Raw genomic sequence first — 23,209 nt, 5'->3', positions numbered from 1 at the left:
TTAATTGGAGTTTTGTTTTTAAAAGAAATCTTTAATTGGAGTTGGTTTAGGACTTGGTCCTATTTTTTCTGTCCTTTGTCTCTCACCCTTTAGCTTTTATTTATTTATTTTTTGTCTAATTAAATGGTTAATATTGTTTGAATGATTATTTTCATCTAAATTTAAATTTAAAACGCCGCGCGGGTTATATGTCTTGTTTGTTACTTCGTCTACAAAAAATATATATTTTGTTGGACACAATATTTATAAGAAAAATAATAATTTTAAAGTTATATTAATGATCGAATGTTGGATATCAAACCAACACTTTTTTTTTATCTCAACTCAAGCAGGCTTGCCCGAGTGGTCTAAGGGGGTAGACTTAAGACCTCCTGCATTGAATGCGCGTGGGTTCAAACCCCACAGCCTGCATCTATTTTTTGTACCCAAAAAAAAAAAAACCATTTTTTTAGTTTAAAATCTTCACTTTATTCATATAGTTTTAAGGGGACAAAGTGCATTTGACCCTTTTTTATATAAAGAATTAGATAATAAACAACAATTTTTTCTTAAAAATTATAAATATTTTGTTATATTTAATATTAACTAAAGAGTTAAACAATTTAAATTTGATCGAGTAATATAAATGTGCACCATTGTTATAACTTATAATAGTCTAATCTTAGCCATCAAATATCTTCTTAGTTTGAATTGCGATGTCGACAATCACACACTTCATGAAGGAAAATTTGAAGCAGATCATTTAGCCTCTTCGAGAGTTGTTGTTTTACATGATACTCTACGTGATATGTCTCTCATTCTCCTTGAAGATGCTTTAGGTGTGAATTTTACTTGTCGTTAATTTCTTTTGCTTTTTATTTTTTGTTTTCTCTTTTGTAACAACAAAACAATTTAAATCATTCGAGAAAATTTAAGTTTGAATATTAATAAAACAATTTCGATCTTATCAAACTCGAAATTATCAGACCCCTACTTCTAAAAAAGAAGGTTGAAAAATAAAAATAAAAATAGGTACAACATCTTATTCATCGGGCGGTCTTCGTGCACAAAGATCATTTTTGCAACTCACTTGACTTATATGTGTATGAGTTGTGTGGAATGTAAGAAATCAGAGAGTCAGAGACTATTAAAAAATTCTGAGTGTTCTATTCCTCAACTGTTGGACAGGGTAAACTATATTTTTATCGGTGGTTGAAGACAATGAATATTAATCTAGCTTCAAACTAGTATAGTTAGTGATCGAGCCCGTTTATTTATTTGCGCATGGATTAATTATGCATGTTGTTTCTTTTTTTTTTTTTTGGCTTTCGCACTGGTTCCGACCCACCAAAGGTGGACGACTAATCCAGCTCGTGCGTAGAGGCATGCGCACTGGCCATTGTTTCTTTGTATTGACGTTTTGGAATCTTTTATACTCCCTCCGGTCCTTATTATAAGAAACACTTTGATAAAATCACACAGACCAAGGAAGGTAAATTTTCTCATTAATGATTCTAACATTTTATGTTATATTCCAAAACTAACCTTTGACTAACATGGGAAATAGGCCTATCTAATTAATGCACTAGCATTATAATGAATTATTTGATTGTATTTAATAAGGGTACAAATGGAATTGTGTCAAAGTGTTTCTTATAAAAAGGACCAAATAAAAATTCCAAAATGTTTCTTATAAAAAGGACCGGAGGGAGTACTTTTTTTGGCACACCTTATAAATTTTTTATTAGCAAAAAAAAAGGGTTTATTTAATATTTACACGGGTGGGTTGGGTAACAGGTCGACCCGCTTGCATTTGTGATCCATCGTCGTAGGTTGTTTGCTGAACCCTCAAACCGCGACTCACTCACTGAGAGAGAGAGAATCCATCATCCATGGATGAAGATTCAGCAATACTGCAACGAAAAACTGGCCACGTTAAGAAGAAACCTCTAAAGAACAAAGCTTTAGGCATCACTTTCGACGAGAAAGATCTCAAAGACTTCGTTACTGGTTTTCACAAACGCAAGAAGAAGAGAAGAAAGGAAGCTCAGAAACAACAAGAAGAAGCTAAAAGACGTAAACGCAACGAGGAACGCCTAAAGGTAGATACCCTTTTTTTTTTTTTTTTTTTTTTGAAAGATTGATAATTTATTTGAAGATTGGTGCTATTATTAATTGGTTAAGTATGGTTGATTTTGCTATGTATTTTGTTGGAATGATTTTGTAGAGGAAGTTCGAAAGAGAACTTGCTTATGGGGGTGTTCCACCAACTGATGACACTGAAGCTGGTGAAATTGATGATAACCAAGAGGAAGTTGCTCAACAAGTTGAATCTATTGCTGGTAAAACTTTTTGTTTAAATTAAATACTTCTCTTTTATTTTATTGATTTGAGCATGTTTGTATCGGTCTATTTAAGGTTATTTACTTGCATAAACACTTGTGAGACTGTTTGAGATAGCTTATGCAAACAACTTATGACATGTCCATAAGCTTTTTTTTAGCTTATTTTCATAAGCACTCCAAGTCCATGATAGCTTATTAAAACAGTATATAGCTTATATGATACTCCCTCTGGTCCTTATTATGAGAAAAAGTTTGCTTTTTAGGTACGTAGAATGTTTGATGTATCTGGTTCATATCTTGTAGAAATATTATTCAACTATTGAAATATGTTATACATAAACACTTGGATATGATAAGCGCGCCTATGTTATAAGTGTTTAATTAAGTTGTTTATCCAAACGTACTTTTGTATTTGATGAAGCAAAAGTGTCAATTTGTTTCTTTTCTCGTTGCTCTTTGCATGTGGGGTTCATGCTTTGTCTTAGACTAAAATGCAATGCATGAGAATATTATTCAGCTTATTCATCATTCCTCATGTCATGTGTTTATACTTGATGTTTTACTAGGATTTAGGTAGCTTAGTGGTTTAATTAGCCCTTTTGAGGCGTCTTTACCTGTGAGCATAGATGGCTATGTGCTTTCGTCGAATTTTTGTACATGATGTGTGATTTCCGTACTGCATTCAGTGTATGACTTTTTGTATGATTGAATTTATCTTTTCTTTTTGAAAGCAACAAAGACATATGAAAATGATGATTTGAAAGTCACTGTTGTAACAAAAGAGATCAACCCTGATGAAGAAAGTTTCCCTAGCGAAAGGAAAGAGGCAGCACCAGCTGTGTCCCCCCATCCTGTTGTAGCTGATAAAAAGAAATCTGTTCCTATAAATAAGAAGAAGCCATTTAAAAAGGTTGCAAAAAACAAGTCACAGCCAAAGCAAAGAAGTAAGAGAGATAAAAGGAAAGGAAAAAGGCCGGGAGGAAAGTGATTGTACCTTATCATCTGGCATCTTCAGAACATTCCCAAGTCGGCAATGAAGTGTATCTTTTGTGGAGTTACTTATCAAGTTCAGTAACTTAGCTACTAACAAGTTGCAAAGTTTGGCTATTTTCATGGTTGATTATATATACACCAGTAGGTTACCTGGTTCCGTGTGTGGATGACAGGTTTTTCTTCTGCTGGAGTCTCACTGTCTTCACTTGTTTAACTCATTCATTTGGGGGATTTCAGAATTAAGAAGAAACAGTTTTGTTTTAATTAGTAATTATATTTTTCTGTATACATTTGATTTTCTAGTTATGCATTTTTCTTGTGTTTAAAATTTCAGTTTCCGTGTTTGTCAAAAAAAAAAAAAATTCAGTTTCTGTCAAATTTGTTCACTATAAAGTCTTAAAGTTCAAGGCACCACCATGATTCATCTTTATATGTGATCTTCTAATGAATCAAACCCTTAATTATGTGTCAATGCTTTCAGTTACATATGACGTGTTCCCTTAGGAGAATTCTTTGTTAAGTAAGTTTCTTGACTTATGTAGTCTATGTACTCAGCCAGTCAGCCAAGAGTAAGTTGCAGCTGGTATCGGAATCAAAACTATGTTTTCGTTGTTTCTCTAATAGAAGTTTAACAAATACAGTTCTGACATATTGATCGGTTTCTGTTTATGTTTGCCTCTAATCTGTTGTATGGGTTATTACAAGAGCAGGTTCATTAGCCGTTAACTCAACTGTTGTATAGGTTTGATGATCACAAGCATCTTCATTACTAAAAGATATTACTTATAACTCTTAGATATGCAAATTTGTTGGTAGAGCACCTAACAAATATTTTACCATTACTCAGAAGTCTCGAACGACACATTTGAAGAATGAATGGGGTGCAACGGTTGACACATACATATACAGATGTTATTTTGCCATTTTTTGTTGCAATTTTTTGAGTTTGGAATCCATATACCACCCAGATGATTAGTCAAAAGATTTATGATGGATAGTTTCTCTATAAGAGCAACTCCAACACTGTTTTTTTTTTTTCAGCACAAGTTGAGTAACATAGCAACATGTATGATGGATCAGGCCAAGATAAAGTAATTCATTATAAGGAAGTTAGGAAAATAATGCATTAAAGTGAAAATAAATATGGTTCTTAGCTCGACATGCATGATGCATTAGTATATTCTATTAATTTCACCTATACTACCAATCCAAACATACACCTAATAACATATTAACATGCACTTTAATTTGCCTAAAAAAAAGCACTCTAATAATCTTTCCTTTTGCTTTGACAACTAGTTAACCAATCAGATAGAAAACAAGAAAATAATAGATGAAACTCAGAAACTGTAAGAAAGTAAAGAGAAGAAAAAAATCCATCCAACTTTATTATTCCCTATAGTTTCCTGTTGGATACCAGTACAAATACGTACTCTACCGCTAGTTACAACAGTAAAGTAAAAGTGAAACTGAGAATTGCACAGTAATCTAAACTGAAACAGATTCAATTACAACTAACCAAAGCTAAGGCAATGGCACAGTAAACTAAGTGACACTGATTAGTAGAACAAAGAAAACACGTAAAAAGGAGCAAGCGAACCAAATTTGTTCACATCAAGCAGAATTGATCATTCCAACACCAGGCAGCGGTCATAGAGACCGAGTTCAGTAGTTTGACTGGGAATAGCGCGAAATAGATGAGTAGCTCGGAGGAAGAGGAGGCTGTGGATATTGTGGTGAAGTCCATGCAAGAGGAGAATATCGACTATCACTCGCAGCAGCAGCAGCAAGAAGAGCAGCATTTGGTGGATATTGCTGCAAAAACGAGTTCGTTAAAGGCAGCGACGGTATTGGCTGCTGTCCTGAGTAGATGTTCCCATTAAGACTCTGAGGATCAGATACATCTGATTCATTATTGTTTTGCACCTTCTTCTTTTCCTCTATCCAAACTTCGCGAACCAATAGTATATACTCAATTTCTTCAACTGAACAAGGAGCAGTACTCAGTGATTTATTGTTGATTAATGTCACATCAGCATAGTATTCCTCCGGTAATCCCCCCAATATCACATTGATGTGTTCTTGGAAGTTCACCGACCGTCCAGCAAAATCCAGAGAATCTATCAGGATCTTGATTCTGAGCAGATATTCTGAGATTGATTCTGTGTCTTTCTTCTTGATGTTCCTTAATTCAGATTGATATTTTCTCACCTTGGCCCGTGCTCGATTCTTGAAGAAGGTATGGAGTTTCTCCCATAACTGCTTTGAATTTGTGCATCCAATTACTCGTTTGAGCATGGATTCTGACAGAGTGGAGAGAATCCAAGAAAGAAGGATCTGATCCCTTTCTTTGACACCATCGTTGTTGGAGTCTGCATTGTGACCGATTGCAGAATCAGTCAAGAACATATGAATCCCGTAACCTTTGATTACAGGTTCCACTAGTAGACGCCATATCAAGAAATTTTCCTTTTCCTCGTCTAGTTTGACAGAAACTTTGGCCTTGTAGATAGACATCAGCTGTGGCCGAAGTGGAAGAGGAGTGTGAAATGAGAAAGTAGGGGATGCAGTAGGAGAATTCATGCTTGGTGATGATGACATATTGATGAAGATAAGAAAATTAGAGAAAGGAAAGGAAAGTTAAGAGAGATGGTAGAGTGTGAGAATTAGATTGAATGAAATTCTGTGTAGTTTATAGATGGATAGAAATATTTATAACAGAAATCTGTTGTAACTGCCATGTGACAGTTAATAACAGAATCCAAACTAACTAAAATAGATTCTGTTAGAACTAAGCTAAGATAACTGTGCAGTTACTGTGAGTTGTTGAATCCAAACTAACTAAAATAGATTCCGTATGCATGTGACATCAAAGCTCATTTCATCCCAAGTCATTTTCCGATCATGCTAAATGAGGTAATTAGAGCACCTCTGATGAAAATTCTTAGAAATTCATTAAGTTCAAAAGTGAATTTTTCATGAGTTCTACGCAGTTAAAGACGTGATATGTATGGTGATAACTTGTATGGACGATTGCGACAAACTTGTATGGATGATTGCCTGTTGAAGCAACTTGCTCTTAACAATATGTTGGTTAATTATGAGACTCATTTTCCTTTGCACGTGTATAAGTCTTTTTTTTTTTTCAATTTAAATTATCTAATAACTCCAAATACACGTACACATACTTCAAATATTTATAGTTACATGAAGACTAAAGCTATTAACTTGTTACACAAGTTAACCAACTAACAAGTTAATACTTAACAAACTAGCCACTAACCAAACTCTTCCTAACTAAGGTCGAATTATACTTCAACGTGCTCCCTAATTTAACCTTTTATGCACAACAATTTACTCATTCAATTTTTTTTGGAGGTTATTGATGACTTCAGTAACTCGGCTACTATTACTTAATGCAACGTTCGACACATTTGAAGACCATAGTATCTTTTTTTTGGCCATTCATTGTTGCAATATTTTGAGTTTGGAATCCGCGTGCCACCCAGATGACTGGTCAGAGATACCAAAATCAAAATCAGAATTTTTTTCAAATAACTTTTCCAATTTCAAATGTCAATACTGAAGAACAGCAAAAGGAACATATTTATTTTGTTAAATTATTGTATGAACTCTCCTATATTTCATTTTACTATCTCATTTTTTAGAATTAAGAGTTGCATTTATTTTTTCATGGACCAAATTGACTCTTGCATTATGTCTGATGGATTGTAGCATAATCTCTCACTAGCATAGTTAAACTCAACCAATATTATGATAGTTTCTTTATGATAGCAACACTGCTTGATTTTTTCCAGCACAAGCTGAGTAACATAGCAGCAGTATGTAGAATGGATCTTAGGCCAAAATAAAGTAATTCAATTGTGGGACCTTATAAAGGAAGTTAGGAACATAATGCATTAGAGATCAAACAAGTTTAGAACATAAATATGTTTCTTAGCTCTACATGCATGATGCATTAGTATATTTTAAATGTAGGCATAGGATGAAATTATATAACATAATTTTTAAGAAGTTTTGAAATTATATGACTTAATTTTTAAGAAGTTAAGTAATCTATTATATTTCATTCCACTTCATCCGATACTTTCAATCCTAACATACCCATAATACATATTAACATATACTTTAATTTGCCTAAAAAAACAAAGCCATTTAATATTCTTTCTTTTTGCTTTAACAACTAGTGAACCTATTTATTGTTCACATTGAGCAGAATTGATCATTGCGGCACCAGGCAGCGGTCATAGAGACCGAGTTCAGTAGTTTGATTGGGAATAGGCAAAGCAGATGAATAGCTTGGAGGAAGAGGATATTGTGGTGACTGAGGTTGAGGATGAGGCGAATGAGGCAACATTGTCATTGGAGGCATCATATTCATCAGAGCAGCATGGTAACCAGAAAGAGTCTGTGGTGAAGTCCATACCGGAGGCGAATATAGACTATTACGCGTAGCAGCAGAAGCAGAAGCAGCAACATTTGATAGATATTGCTGCAAAAACGAGTTCGCTGAAGGGAGCTGCGGTATTGGCTGCTGTCCTGAGATGATATTTCCATTGAGACTCAATTGACTCTGACGATTAGATTCATCCGATTCTTTGTTGTTTGCACCTTGTTCTTTTTCTCAATCCAAACTTCTTTAGCCAATAGGACATACTCAACATCATCAACCGAAAAAGGAGCAGCACTCAGTAATTCACTGTTGATTAATGCCACAGCAGCATCGTATTCCTTCGGTAATCTCCCCAATATCACATTGACATGTTCTTGCAGGTTCACGGACCTTCCCGCAAAATCCAGAGAATCTATCAGGATCTTGATTCTGTGCAGATATCTCTTTAATCCATTGGTAAAAAAAATTTGTGCATCATACAAGACCTAACTTACTTATGCATGTTAGAAAAAGCCTGAAAACTACATTAAAAAAACTTGTAAAACCTAATTAGCTGTACATTTCAGTGCACCGGGTTTTACATGAACAGCCGTATGTCTGTCAAATTGATCCTCGTCCCACTCGCATGTACAGCACTATAAACACAGCCAATGTGTGCTAGTTGTTATATATGATAAAACAAAATCACACTCAAATCTAATAAAATGATTTCTTATCATTGTTTGCCAATTCTACCAACAATTGGTAAGTTAATTATAAAAGGCACTTTTCCAGGAAAAATATCAATCAAATTTGCCAAGATCACATTCCACACACACAACAGGATGATTCTAACCAACAAAGTAAAAGGTACATAGATGGTCTCACAACATGTGAAATACTAACTTGTTCAATGACTAGCTAGGAAGAACTAGAGAATTACCACAATAGGTCTTTATTCCTTTTGTTCTATACTTGGTTGGTAGGGTCAGAAAAGGCGTCTTGTCTTGTCCCGCAACTCAAAATCAATCGCAGCTCAACTTCTCTCAAAATAGTAACGAGTTTTTCAAGGGGCATAGAACAATAAATAGTGTCACCCAGGTCATTGAATTCTTGCTCACTTCGATCAGCATATTGCAGAAGATTGTCAGAATCGACCTCCCTAACAAGAGAATCCTTGAAATACTTGAACCTCAGCTCTTCCTCTCTACTGGAAAGATATTTTCGTCGAAACACTCGGCACCAGAGTTTGAAAGCTTCTCTGGCTTCTGTGTCGTCTACAAAAAAAAATAAAAATAAAAATTAATCACAGAAGAAACTAAAGAAATAAACAATCTGTATTTCTTTGATAATTTAGTGAATAATACATGAAAGGTATATATAGAATACAATTGACAGACCACTAAGCACTAATCTAGTCTGAGAATCAGAGCAATTATTCTTCCTATAAATGCTAATTCTAAATAAGGAAACAACTAATTATTATTTATAGTCAATGTTATGAGCTGCACAAAAAATAGAATATGCTGATTCTGAACTAATCTCTAATAACTTCCAACACTCCCCCTCAAGTTGGCATGAATATGTCATTCATTGCAAGCTTGCTCACCATATCATCAAACTGTTTCTTTGGAGGTTTAATTAGTTAAATGGTCCCTTAAAGACATTTTAGGTTTCACAATGGTCCCTTAAAGAAAAAAAGGTCCGGATTGTTCCCTTAAAGACATTTCCGTTAACCAAAAAGGTCCTTTCCGTTAATTTATTTTTATATGAACCGTTTGATCATTTTATTAAAAATACAATGGTTGGATTTGCATGTCTACTGAATGTAATGGTGAACCATCATCAAGTAAATATTTCTTTTGTTGTACATCTTTTTCTCTCTCTTGTTCTTCATGTTCATAAGCAACTTCATCAAAAAAAAAATCCCTAAATTGGTAATTGAAATCCTAAATTCCAACCAAAAGATAGCATAACCAAAAACAAAATTTTCATTTCTGGGTCGTTGTTAACTTTTCACAGCGATGTTACACCTTCTTTGCTTTAACAATGTTTTTAGGATTTGGGTTTTTTGGATTTAGATTCACATGAAAAAATTTGATTTTGGATTTTAATTTCTGAATTTTTTAAAGTATTTTTTTGGATTTGAATTTTTATGAAGATGTTGATGAAGAATAAGGAAAGGAAGAAGATGAAGAAAAATATAATTTTTTTTCTGATCTGAATTTTGGTTGAAGGAGATTTATGAAGATGATGATGAATGTTAAAAAGAAGTTTAGAAAGAGATTTGGATTTTTAATTTAGGGTTAATATGTATTTTGTAGTTATAAAATTATTTTTATGTTTATTCTAAATCGATTTGAATTTTTGATGTTTAATGAAAAGGGGATAATCATGAAGTTGAAGAAATTGAAGATGTTGAAGCTGTTACAAATCCTTCAAACACTGTTGTTGAAGAAATTGTAGATATTTCACTTGATACTATGTTTAGTGATAATGAAAATGAGGTGGTTGGTGATGATTCAGATAGTGATGGGTTTCTTTCAGAGGATTGAATTTTTAATTTCTGAATTTTTTAAAGTATTTTTTTGGATTTGGATTTTTGTGAAGATGTTGATGAAGAATAAGGAAAGGAAGAAGATGAAGAAAAATATAATTTTTTTTCTGATCTGGATTGTGGTTGAAGGAGATTTATGAAGATGATGATGAATGTTAAAAAAAAAATTAGAAAGAAGATGAAGAAATTGAGAAAAAAAACTAGTTGATAATGATGCACCATTAGATATAGTATACCTTCAAAATTCAATGGTTATTTTTTTCCAATAAGATCAAACGGCTTAAATTAAAAGAATTATTGAGATCTATGGTGGACCATATGCAATGGTGATCCCCCTAATATATTTGGTGTTAAAAACTAACGGAAAGGACCTTTTTGGTTAACGGAGATGTCTTTAAGGGACCAATCCGGACCTTTTTTTCTTTAAGGGACCATTGTGAAACTTAAAATGTCTTTAAGGGACCATTTAACTAATTAAGCCTTCTTTGGAAGACTCTTTGTGAGAACGTCTGCTACTTGACTTGTGGTAGGTACATAGGACATACAAATTTCACCACTATCAATTTTTTCTTTAATGAAGTGCTTGTCCACTTCAACATGTTTTGTTCGGTCGTGTAGGACAGGATTATGGGCAATGGAAATAGCTTCCTTATTATCACAGTAAACTTTAATTGGTGTTGGGCTAGAGACCTTCAATTCCTCCATGAACTTTTTAATCCATAACACTTCACAAAATCCATGGGCCACAGAGCGGAATTCAGCCTCTGCACTGCTCCTAGCTACAACATTTTGTTTTTTACTTCTCCACAAGGTTGTCAGAACCGGACCGGACCGGCCGGTCGGACCGTGAACCGGTCATGAAACCGGCTCGGTTATGATTAAAAACCGGATAGGAAACCAACCGGAAAAAAAACGTGGCGAACCGGGTTGAACCGGGTTGAATCGGCGAACCGGCCGGCCGGTCCAAACGGTTTTGCAATTTATTATTTTTTTTTAAAAACAAGGCAAAATCTTTTTTTTTTTTTTAAATATGAAACAACGTAGGAATAGGAAAAGTTGTTTTTCATCTTTTTTCTCTTCTCTCATCAGTCATCACGTAAAAACGTTTAACATCTCCTCCACCCTCTTCAACCTTGCTACAAACCCTTCCCCTTCCTCCTCTTGCTCTGGCGCCGGCGGTACTACTACTACCTCTTTTGCAGCCAGTTTCTTCTTCCAAGTCCATCAAAGTCTTCTATTCCTCAAGTGAGTGTTTATTTATTAAATTCTTTTTTTTCTTTTTGCATTCTTTTTTTCTTCTTTCTATTCTTGTTTTGATCTTTGTTGTTGAACTTGATGAACATTTAGTTTTTGCTTTTTCACTTGGCACTTGATTTTGGTAGTATGTTGCCAATTAATTTTTTTTGAAGGCAGTATGTTGTCAATTGATGTTATAGTGCTATTTTGTGTTATTGAACTTAGTTTATTATATAATTTATAATTTGGTTTGAATTATAAATTTTATTTTATTTTGAGCTTTGATATTTTATCTTTTTAATGTGTGAAATTATGAAATATTGAACAATTATTCATATATTTTTATTTATATATTAATTAAATTATATATTTAATTAAAAACGGTTCGACCCCGGTTGAACCCGGTCCGACCAATTGAACCTTGAACCGGTGAGCTTGCCGGTTCGATGACCGGTCCGGTTCTGACAACCTTGCTTCTCCATGTAACTATGTTTCCACCTACAAAGGCACAATACCCTGAAGTAGACCTCCTATCATTTATATTACCTGCCCAATCAGCATCTGTGTAAGCTTCCACTTGTATATGCCCTCTGTTTTTGAACATCAACCCCTTCCCTGGAGTTCCTTTCAAATATCTCAATATTCTGAAAATAGCTTCAAAGTGAGTAGGTCCTGGTGCATGCATAAACTGACTTATCACGCTTACTGCAAAGGCTATATCAGGCCTTGTATGAGACAAATAAATTAGTCTACCGGCCAATCGTTGGTAGCGTTCTCTATCTACCACTTCATCTTCAGATGCTGCCTTCAGTTTTACATTGGGGTCCATTGCTGCCTTACACCATGTCATCCCTGTTTCTGTGAGTAAATCAAGTATATATTTGCGCTGGTTGAGAAAGATACCCTCTTTAGACCTTGCGAACTCCATCCCGAGGAAATACTTTAATTTTCCAAGGTCCTTGATATCAAATTCTGCTTCAAGTCTTCTCTTTAGATCACTTATCTCGTTAACATCATCTCCTGTCATGATAATGTCGTCAACATACACTATTAAAATAGCAATCTTACCTTCATGTGAATGTTTAAAGAACAATGTGTGATCTGCTTGACTTTGGGTGAAACCATGTTTCTTAACAACATTTCCAAATCTTTCGAACCAGGCCCTTGGTGATTGTTTAATCCATATAAGGATTTTTTCAATCTGCAGACTTTGTCTCTTCCAAGATTTTCTTCAAATCCTGGAGGTAAACTCATATATACTTCTTCATGTAATTCTCCATTCAAAAAGGCATTTTTAACATCAAATTGATGTAGTATCCAATTGAAATTTACTGCAAGAGAGAGAAGAATTCTGATGGAATTAATCTTAGCAACCGGGGCAAAAGTCTCTTGGTAGTCTATACCATGAGTTTGTGTAAAACCTTTTGCTACTAACCTTGCTTTGTATCTTTCCACATTTCCATCAGCCTTGCATTTCACTGTAAAGACCCACTTACACCCAACTGCCCTTTTGTCATGAGGTAGATCAGTGATGCTCCAAGTATTATTTTTCCTCAGAGCATCCATCTCTTCTTTCACTGCTAATTTCCAATTCGGATCACCTAATGCTTCATGAATAGTTCTGGGCACAAACAAATTTGAAATCCTAGACACATATGCTTTGTGAGTGTGTGATAACTTGTCATATGACAAATAATTAGACATGGGGTGTTTAGTGCATGTTCGAGTACGTTTCCTATCAGCAATTGGGATATTGAGGTCAGGAATTTTTTTTTTCAAAGAAATTGGAAGATTAATATCAGGAAAAGACAAATCCGGTAAATCATTAGAAGGGTCAGATGGATTACCAGATGAAGAACTAGAAGGTAAAATTTCTGTAGGACCTTCACTTGGTAAATCAGATTGGATTTCTGCCGGAGAGACAATTGGATCTGTAATACCTTGTTGAAACTTTTTTCGGACATACACTTGAAGTTGAGGAGTATGACCCTTAATCAGTGTTTCTCCCCCTGTTTCAGATACTATATTTTCCGACAATTCAAGATTAAGCATTCTAGGTTCCATTATCTTTGCATCTGGATTATTTATAGTTACAATATCATCCAATGCAGGTAAAGTTTCCCAAAAATTATCTTCGTTATTAGTACAATGATTCTCCCCCTGAAGAGAATTTTTATCAAAAAAAGGCTGATTTTCAACAAAGTGGACATCCATACTTTCAAAAAATTTCTTTGTTACTGGGTTAAAACATTTGTAACCCTTTTTATTTGAAGCATAGCCAAGAAAAACACATTTTTCAGCTTTATGATCCAATTTAGAACGAAAAATATTTGGGATGTAGACATAACAGAGACAACCAAAAACTTTAAGGGGAAGATCCGCAATGATGCGAGACATGGGAAAATAATTTTGTAAAACCTCCACAGGAGTCTCATATTTTAAAACACGAGATGACATTCTATTTATGAGGTAACAAGCAGTTAATAAGGCATTTCCCCAAAGATATTTAGGTACATTCATAGAAAACATAATAGCTCTAGTAACTTCAAGGAGATGTCTATTTTTTCTTTCAGCAACACCGTTTTGTTGTGGAGTATCACGACAAGTGGATTGATGTATTATCCCCTTAGTTACTAGGAATGTACTTAAATATTTGTTGAAATATTCAGTGCCATTGTCAGACCTTAGAATGTCAATCTTAGTTTGAAATTGGTTTTCAATCATTTGAAAAAAATCTTTAAACCGTTGTTCCACTTCTGATTTTTTTTCCAAGAGATAAACCCAACACACACGTGTATGATCATCAATAAATGTCACAAACCATTTTTTTCCAGACATAGTTTTAATTTTTGAAGGCCCCCAAACATCACTATGAATTAAATAAAAAGGTTGCGAAGCAGAATAAACTTTTGAAGTAAAAGACACACGATGATCTTTAGCTAAGTGACAAGCTTCACAATGAAACTGTGAGGAATTTATTTCTTTTGCAAATTTAGGAAACAAATACTTAAGATAAGGGAAACTAGGATGGCCTAATCTTTTGTGCCATAACATAACTTGATCTGAAACGGGAGGTGAACTTGCACTGTTTAAACCACAAGCCGTTGTATTTCCAAGAGGAGTTTCATCAAAGTAGTACAGTCCATTCATCTCTCTAGCAGTTCCAATCATCTTCCCCGAGTTCTGGTCCTGAAAAACACAAGTGGAAGAACGAAAAAGGACGGAACAATTAGTATCCTTAGACAATTTATGAATAGATAGAAGATTGCAAGCAAATTTAGGAACATGTAAAACAGATTGCAAAGTAATTTGCTCTGAAATTTTTATGCTGCCTTTGCCGGCAATACTTGAATAACTACCATCAGCTATCCTGACTTTTTCAGACCCGGAACTAGGAAAATAGGAACTGAATAAATGAGAGCAATTAGTCATATGTTCAGATGCCCCTGAATCTATTATCCAAGGGTTGGAGTGGTTTTGGACAGATAGTGCCCAAGAATTCTTACCTGTTTGTGCCACAGTTCCAACAGGAACATTAGGTGATGAATTGAACTTTAGAAGTTTAAAAAGGTGATCCATCTGCTCCTTAGTAAATGGAGACGAGTTAGCTTCATTGGTCGAAGACGCAGGGCGGTCACCAAGCTTACCAGTCTTTCTATTGTTTGGCCTACCATGTAGTTTGAAACAACATTGCCGAGTGTGACGATTTTTACCACAGTAGTCGCAAACTAAACGGTCCTTGTCATCACCTCGTGGAGGGAAAGATTTGTGATTGACTTGAGGAACAGCCAAGGCAGATCCTTCGACTGGTGGAGGGACAATGACTGCTTTTTTTCCAAGCATCACTTGCCTACGACTCTCTTCGCGACGCACTTCAGCAAAGACTTCACCAATTGGAGGGATAGGATTCCTGCCAAGAATCCGGTCACGAACCTCATCAAACTCAATATTTAGACCTGCAAGAAACTTGAAGACACGACTAACATCCACCATCTTCTTGTAGTGCTTGCAGTCCTCGGTTGACTTCCACTCATATACATTGAACAAATCCAAATCTTGCCAAATACGCTTGAGACAATTGAAGTATTTGGTGACAGAATCGTCAGCTTGCCGAATTTCTCCAAGCTGGAGAGTTAATTCATAAATTTGGGATTGGTTGTCCAAATCAGAGTACATCTCAGCGACACCTTCCCAAAGATCTTTTGCAGTAGCATAACAGAGATAGTTTGCACCTATCTCTTCAGTCATGGAATTGACTAACCATGTCATGACCATGGAATTTTCGGCATCCCAATTTTTCCTTGTCTGGTTGTTTCTTGTCTCCAGTGATGTAGCCAATTTTTCCTCTCCCCCTGAGATACAAACGGACAGACTGTGACCAGCGAAAATAATTAGATCCGCCTTTCAGCCGAATTGTTGTGATCTGAACAGGGTGATTTTCATGGTATGTCTTGACAGGTTGTGGTATTTCAGATTTAAGTGAAGAATGTTTGGGTAAAGACTGGGACTCGGTATCAGACAAGTCATCAGACATTATGTGGGATGGAAAAAAAGGAAACGGAAGCAAAAAAGAAAAAACCCTAAGGAATTCTTCCTGCAACTGATACCATAAAGAAATAAACAATCTGTATTTCTTTGATAATTTAGTGAATAATACATGAAAGGTATATATAGAATACAATTGACAGACCAGTAAGCACTAATCTAGTCTGAGAATCAGAGCAAATATTCTTCCTATAAATGCTAATTCTAAATAAGGAAACAACTAATTATTATTTACAGTCAGTGTTATGAGCTGCACAAAAAATAGAATATGCTGATTCTGAACTAATCTCTAATAACTTCCAACAGAAACAAAAACAGACAAACAAGCCAGCCAAGATATATACGAAAAAAATGAAAACATGAAATTAATTAAACTCAATGATTTAGATCGGAATCTACAACAAAACCAGCCAAGATATATAAGAAAGAAAACATGAAATTGGAACCGGGTGGGTGAAGGAAGACCTCTAAAGTAACGGTACAACCAAGAGGAAGCAGCGACGGTGACCACACAAAATCCATACACGGACAAGAATCCAGCGGCGAAGAGGAAGAAGAAGATACCTGCTGGGACCCATATTGGGCTTGAAAAGATGATTAACGGCGAGAAGAAGACGAGGAGGAAAATGGATCGAAGAGTTAAGATACCATCGTACCAGCGAGGTTGTCTCGAAGCTTTCTTAGAAGGAAGGCGGAGGAGGAGTTGTTGTTGTTGTTGGTGGGTCTGTGTGTTTGGGCTGAGCTATGGTTACGATCTTGTGACATTGGAATGGAACTTTTGTCTTCTTCACCTTTCAATTTCTTTGGCGGTGGGGGAGCAAGATCCTTCTCATTCTCAACTAATAATAATCAAAAGAAAATCATTGTAATTAATTAATTAATTTAGTAATTAAAATTAGAGAGAGAGGGTAAACCAAAAAAAAAAAAGAAAAATTAGTGAGAGAGGTTGTGTTTACTTGCACATTAAGAAAGAAGAAAAGAGAGAAAGTATTATCTGAAGTTAGAGGAGAATATCTGAAATTTTATTGAAATGATAGAGGTTATCATACAGGTACAGATACTTCAAGTATTTATAGTTACATGAAGACTAAAGCTATTAACTTGTTACACAAGTTAACCAACTAACAAGTTAATACTTAACAAACTAGCCACTAACCAAACTCTTCCTAACTAAGGTTGAATTATACTTCAACGTGCTCCCTAATTCAACCTTTTATGCACAACAATCTACTCATTCAATTTTTCTTTTGAGGTTAGTAATGAATTCAGTAACTCAGCTACTAACATATTGCAGAGTTTGGGCTATTTTCGCAGACAATTATATATACACCAGTAGGTTACCCGGTTCCGAGTGTGGATGACAGTTTTTTCTTCTGCTGGAGTCTCACTGTCTTTGCTTGTTTAGGTGATTTCAGAATTAAGAAGAAACAGTTTAGTTTTAATTAGTAATTATATTGTGCTGTATACATTTGATGCATGCAGATGTTTGATTTTCTAGTAATAAAAATTTCAGTTTCTGTCAAATTTCATCGTGATTCATCTTTATATATGTGATCTTCTAACGATTCATCTTTAGGACAATTCTTTGGTAAATTTCTTGACTTATGGAGTCTATGGCTAAGTACTCGCCAATAGTAAGTTGCAACTGGTTTCAAGATCAGACTTATATTTTAGTTGGTTTTCTATAAGAAAAATGTGCAATAGCCTATAGTGGCAATTATATTATTCCCTCACAATCTCTCACTAGCATAGTTAAACTCCAACACTGCTTGATTTTTTTCAGCACAAGTTGAGCAACATAGCAACAATATGTAAAATGGACCTTAGACCAAAATAAAGTAATTCAATTGTGGGACCTAATAAAGGAAGTTAGGAACATAATGCATTAGATATAAAATAAGTGAATGTTCTTAAGTCTACATGCATGATGCATTAGTATATTTGAAATGTAGGTATAGGATGCAATGATATCACATAATTTTTAATAAGTCAAGTAACCATATTTCATTCCACTTCATCCGACAATTTCAATCCTAACATACCCCTAATACATATTAACATATACTTTAATTTGCCTAAAAAAACAAGCCATTTAATATTCTTTCTTTTTGCTTTAACAACTAGTGAACCTATCAATAGGAAACAAGAAAATAGACAAAACTTAGAAAATGTACGAAAGTAAAGAGAAGAAACAAATCCAACATTATTATTCCTTATAGTTTCCTGCTGGATACATACTTTGCCACTAGTTACAACAGTAGGACAGAAACAGAAAATTGCATAGTCATCTAAACTGAAACAAATTACTCAATAACATCTAACCAAAGCTAAGGCAATGGCATGACACACCGACTAATAGAACAAAGAAAACACGTAAAAATGAGCAAGCAAACCAGCTTTGTTTACATTGAGCAGAATTGATCATTGCGGCACCAGGCACCGGTCATAGAGACCGAGTTCAGTAGTTTGATTGGGAAAAGGCAAAGCAGATGAGTAGCTCGGAGGAAGAGGATATTGTGGTAACTGAGGTTGAGGCGAATGAGGCGACATTGTCATTGGATTTGGAGGCATCATATTCATCAGAGCAGCATGGTAACTAGAAAGAGTCTGTGGTGAAGTCCATACCGGAGGCGAATATTGACTATTACTCGCAGCAGCAGAAGCAGAAGCAGCAACATTTGGTAAATATTGCTGCAAAAACGAGTTCGCTGAAGGGAGCTGTGGTATTGGCTGTTGTCCTGAGAAGATACCTCCATTGAGACTCAATTGACTCTGACGATTAGATTCATCCGATTCTTTGTTGTTTTGCACCTTGTTCTTTTTCTCAATAGCCAATAGTATATACTCAATATCATCAACCGAAAAAGCAGCGGCACTCAGTAATTCACTGTTGATTAATGCCACAGCAGCATCATATTCCTTCGGTAATCCCCCCAATATCACATTGGCATGTTCTTGCAAGTTCACAGACCTTCCCGCAAAATCCAGAGAATCTATCAGGACCTTGATTCTGAGCAGATATTCTGAGATCGATTCCGTTTCTTTCTTCATGATGTTGTTTAACTCAGATGCATACTGTCTCGCCTTCGCGCGTGCTCGATTCTTGAAGAAGTTATGAAGTGTTTCCCATAACTGCTTTGAATTATTGCATCCAATTACTCATTTGAGAATGGATTCTGACAGAGTGGAGAGAATCCAAGAAAGAAGGATCTGATCCTTTTCGTTGAAACCATCATTGTTGGAGCCTGCATTGTGACCGATTGCAGAATCAGTCAAGAACATATGAAGCCTGTGACCTTTGATTACAGGTTCGACAAGTAGACGCCATATCAAGAAATTTTCCTTTTCCTCGTCTAGTTTGACGGAAACTTTGGCCTTGATGATAGACATCGGTTGCGGAAGAAGTGGTAGAGCAGTAAATGAGAAAGTAGGGGATGCAGTAGGAGAATTCTTGTTTCTTGGTGATGAAGACATGTTGATGAAGATGAGAAAATGAGAGAAAGTAAAGGAAAATTCAGAGAGATGATAGAGTGTCAGAGTTAGATTGAATGTGAGAATTCTGAATAGTTTATAGAAGGATAGGAATATTTATAACAGAATTCTGTTGTAACTGCCATGTGACAGTTAATAACAGAATCCACAGTTCTGTTAGAGCTAAGATAACTGTGCAGTTACAGTGAGTTTTTGACAGTTAGAATCTCTTAAATGGTAAAATTTATTTTAGATTCTCCACTAACCTTTAATCCACTAGTTTTCACTTTAATTATTAATAATTTCATAGAATAAAAGACTCATTAGCGGTTCTAATAAAAATACGAAACTTAATTTTCGTTGTAAAATACATCACTTGGAGTGGTTATTCTAAGACCATTCAACATTGTAGACAAATTTTGGTTATAAAATACTAATTTTAGATTACTTCAAAGCAAATAGGCTACAACCAAGTCAATAAAGACATTTCATGACTCGTTGGCTTCAATGCTGGCATATGGTAAATTTGGTTCCAAATTGAAGGGGTTGTACTATTAAGCCGCACTAACTTCAAACCATTGATGATCTGTTGCTTCCTATGATGTCTAGAAAGTATGTACGGCAGAAATTCGATTTAAACAATGAAATAATTTATGCCCAAAACCTTTGAAAAATGTAGTTCAGTCATACAAACAGATTGAAACAAAACCAGTCCTCATTGTTGTTTGCAAGCGCATGTAACAAAACCAGCGCAAATTATATAGCCTAGTTATAAATAAAAGCTGTATTGTAGCTGAATCTCACTCACACAGTTAAACCTCAACCAACATTAGTCCAAAATGCAACGCGTGCACAAGGTGCTACTAGCATGCCACTAATTACATATTAACATGTGCTATAATATTCTTTCTTTTAGCTTTAACAACTAGTAAAACCTATTGATCGAAGACAAAAAATAGACGAAACTGTGAGACAGTAAAGAAAGAAACAAATTGAATATTATTATTCCATATGTGTAGTTTCCTGTTGGATACCAGTACTCAGGCACTAGTTATAACAGTACTAGAACAGAAATAGAAAATTTCACAGTAATCTAAACTAAAGAAGCATCAAGAAAACCAGCTTTGTCCACATTTAGCAGAATTGATCAGTTTGGTGGTGCATAGAGACTGAGATCATTAGTTTGATTAGTAATATTATCCATAGCAGAGGCGTAGTTCAATGGAGGAGTTGGAGCAACAGGTCCATAGTTTTGTGGTTCAGGCGACATTGTCATTGGAGGCCTCATATTCATCGGAGCATGGAAACTAGAATGAGTGTGTGGCGAAGTCCATGCAGGAGACGAATATCGAATATTCGAAGCAACAGAAGCAGGATTTGAAGGATTTATTTGTTGGTATGGTAGAAATTGCTGCGAAAACGAGTTTGTTAAAGGCGCTGCTGGCATTGGCTGCGGTCCTGAGAAGATATCTCTATTGAAACTCAATTGACTTTGTCGATCATATTCATCGGATTCATTGTTGTTTTGTGCCTTCTTTACCTCTATCCGAACTTCATAAAGCAATAGCATTAACTCAATTACCTGAACTGTACATGGAACACTCAGTGATCTGTTGTTGATCAATGTCACAAAAGGCTCATATTCCTCAGTTTCAGATAATCCTTCCAATATTGCATCGACGTGTTCTTGCAAGTTCACTGGCTGTTCCGCAAAATCCAGAGAATCTATCAGGACCTTGATTCTGTGCAGATAATCCAAGATCAATTCCGTGTCTTTCTTCTTGATGTTCTTTAATTCAGATTGATATTGTATCACCTTGGCACGTGCTCGATTCTTGAAGAAGTTATGGAGTTTCTCCCATAACTGCTTTGAATTTGTGCATCCAATTACTCGCGCGAGCATGGACTCTGATAGAGTAGAGAGTATCCAAGAAAAGAGGATCTGATCCTTTTCTTCAAAATCATTATTACTGGAGCCTGCATTGCGCCTGATTGCGGAACGAGTCAAGAACATATGAAGCCTGTGACCTTCGATTACAGGTTCGACTAGTTGACGCCATATCAAGAAATTATCATTTTTCTCGTCTAGTTTGACGAAAACTTTGGCCTTATAGATAGATGTTGGTGGAGGAGGAAGCATAGGAAATGAGAAATTGGTGGATTCTCTAGGATTCTTCTTGAGCATTCTACTTGATGATTGTGGCATGATTTTCATCACCAAGGCTCTTTTGGTTTTGTATTGATTAGGATGAAGATGAGAAAATGAGAGAAAGGAAAGGAAAGTTAAGAGAGATGGTAGAGTGTGAGAATTAGATTGAATGAAATTCTGTGTATTTTATAGATGGGTAGAAATATTTATAACAGAATTATGTTGTAACTGCCATGTGACAGTTAATAACAGATTCCAAACTAACTAAAATAGATTCTGTTAGAGCTAAGCTAAACTAACATAACTGTGCAGTTATAGTGAGTTGTAGAATCCAAACTAACTGAAATAGATTTGGTATGCATGTGACATCAAATGTCATTTTCATGCTAAATGAGGTAATTAGAAATTCATTAAGTTCAAAAGTGCATTTTTCATGAGCTCTACAAAGTTAAAGACGATTGGTATGGTGATAACTTGTATGGACGATTGCGACAATTTGTATGGATGATTGCTTCTTGAAGCAACTTGTTGTTAACAATACGAATACGTTGGTTAATTATGAGAATCATCACGAGTTCTTAGTTAGAGTTGTACCATTCGAATAAAATATGAATGAATTGTTTTAAAGTAATGTGGCAATATGAAATCCTTTTAAGTTATCAAAGAGGGATTGCACCATTAGAAGTGCTCTGAAAGCATATTCAATCAAGCTATTTTTAATAGAGTTCTTATGAGACCCATTTAATGTGACAATATGTTGGTTAAATATGAGACCCATTTTCCTTTGCACGTGTATAAGTCTTTTTTTTTTTCTTTTCAATTTAAATATCTAATAACTCCACATTCTTACAGTTTACTAGCTGTAAATTTTTCTTTTAACAATTTATTTATTAAACACAGATCCCATGTAAGAGAGATAGTACTTGCACAAACCTTATTCCTCCAAATATTTATTGTTGTAATGAGCTCTAATAAAAATAGACATTTCAAAGGAAGTCTATAAGATAATTGTTGGCTCAAAGTGCTTACTTGCACATTAAGAAAGAAGAAAAGAGAGAAAGTATATAGAGGAGAATATCTGAAATTTTATTAAAACGCTAGAGGTTATCATATACGTACACATACTTCAAGTATTTATAGTTATTAAAGCTGTTAACTTGGTACGCAAGTTAACCAACTAACAAGATAGTACTTAACAAACTAGCAACTAACCAAACTCCAATTAATTCAACCTTTTATGCACATCAGTCTAATCATTCAATTTTTTTTTTGTTGAGGTTATTAATGAATTCAGTAACTCAGCTACTAACATATTGCAGAATTTGGGCTATTTTCACAGTCAATTATATATAAACCAGTAGGTTACCCGGTTCCTTGTGTGGATGACAGGTTTTTCTTCTGCTGGAGTCTCGCTGTCTTCGCTTGTTTAGGGGATTTCAGAATTAAATTGAAACAGTTTAGTTTTTGTAGAAAATAATAAGTAAATACTGTTATGTGTTATTCCTCAGCTCAAGGCTGGTTTAAATAGGAAGAGTACAAAC

General features: G+C 35.0%; 2 protein-coding genes and 1 non-coding gene across 3 annotated transcripts; 2 read left to right on the top strand and 1 right to left on the bottom strand.

Moving 5' to 3' along the window:
* Positions 1-328: 328 nt before the first annotated feature.
* On the top strand, positions 329-411 carry TRNAL-UAA. The gene has a single exon. It is a non-coding gene; the product is annotated as a tRNA-Leu (tRNA).
* A 1,342-nt stretch (positions 412-1,753) lies between these two features.
* Positions 1,754-3,650, top strand: LOC123916532 (ribosomal RNA-processing protein 17). The gene is made up of 3 exons (XM_045968005.1): positions 1,754-2,081; positions 2,207-2,321; positions 3,056-3,650. The coding sequence occupies exons 1-3, from the start codon at positions 1,872-1,874 to the stop codon at positions 3,310-3,312; spliced, it is 582 nt and encodes a 193-aa protein (XP_045823961.1). The 5' UTR covers positions 1,754-1,871; the 3' UTR covers positions 3,313-3,650.
* Positions 3,651-7,458: 3,808 nt separating this feature from the next.
* On the bottom strand, positions 7,459-17,090 carry LOC123916530. The gene is made up of 4 exons (XM_045968004.1): positions 17,005-17,090; positions 16,705-16,887; positions 16,514-16,612; positions 7,459-8,987 (listed from the first exon to the last, which is right to left on the bottom strand). The coding sequence occupies exons 2-4, from the start codon at positions 16,811-16,813 to the stop codon at positions 8,680-8,682; spliced, it is 516 nt and encodes a 171-aa protein (XP_045823960.1). The 5' UTR covers positions 16,814-16,887; positions 17,005-17,090; the 3' UTR covers positions 7,459-8,679.
* Positions 17,091-23,209: the final 6,119 nt, after the last annotated feature.

Source organism: Trifolium pratense, linkage group LG3, assembly GCF_020283565.1.
Source record: "Trifolium pratense cultivar HEN17-A07 linkage group LG3, ARS_RC_1.1, whole genome shotgun sequence".
Classification (NCBI taxonomy): domain Eukaryota; kingdom Viridiplantae; phylum Streptophyta; class Magnoliopsida; order Fabales; family Fabaceae; genus Trifolium; species Trifolium pratense.
This window is presented reverse-complemented; position numbering and strand designations above follow the sequence as displayed.

Coding starts and splice junctions, on each gene's coding strand:
- LOC123916532 (XM_045968005.1), top strand. CDS start 1,872: ATGGATGAAGATTCAGCAATACTGCAACGAAAAACTGGCCACGTTAAG. Junction 2,082..2,206: donor GCAACGAGGAACGCCTAAAG/GTAGATACCCTT, acceptor ATGATTTTGTAG/AGGAAGTTCGAAAGAGAACT. Junction 2,322..3,055: donor ACAAGTTGAATCTATTGCTG/GTAAAACTTTTT, acceptor TCTTTTTGAAAG/CAACAAAGACATATGAAAAT.
- LOC123916530 (XM_045968004.1), bottom strand. CDS start 16,813: ATGTCACAAGATCGTAACCATAGCTCAGCCCAAACACACAGACCCACC. Junction 16,613..16,704: donor GCTTCGAGACAACCTCGCTG/GTACGATGGTAT, acceptor GGGTCCCAGCAG/GTATCTTCTTCTTCCTCTTC. Junction 8,988..16,513: donor GTTGTACCGTTACTTTAGAG/GTCTTCCTTCAC, acceptor TTTTTTTTGTAG/ACGACACAGAAGCCAGAGAA.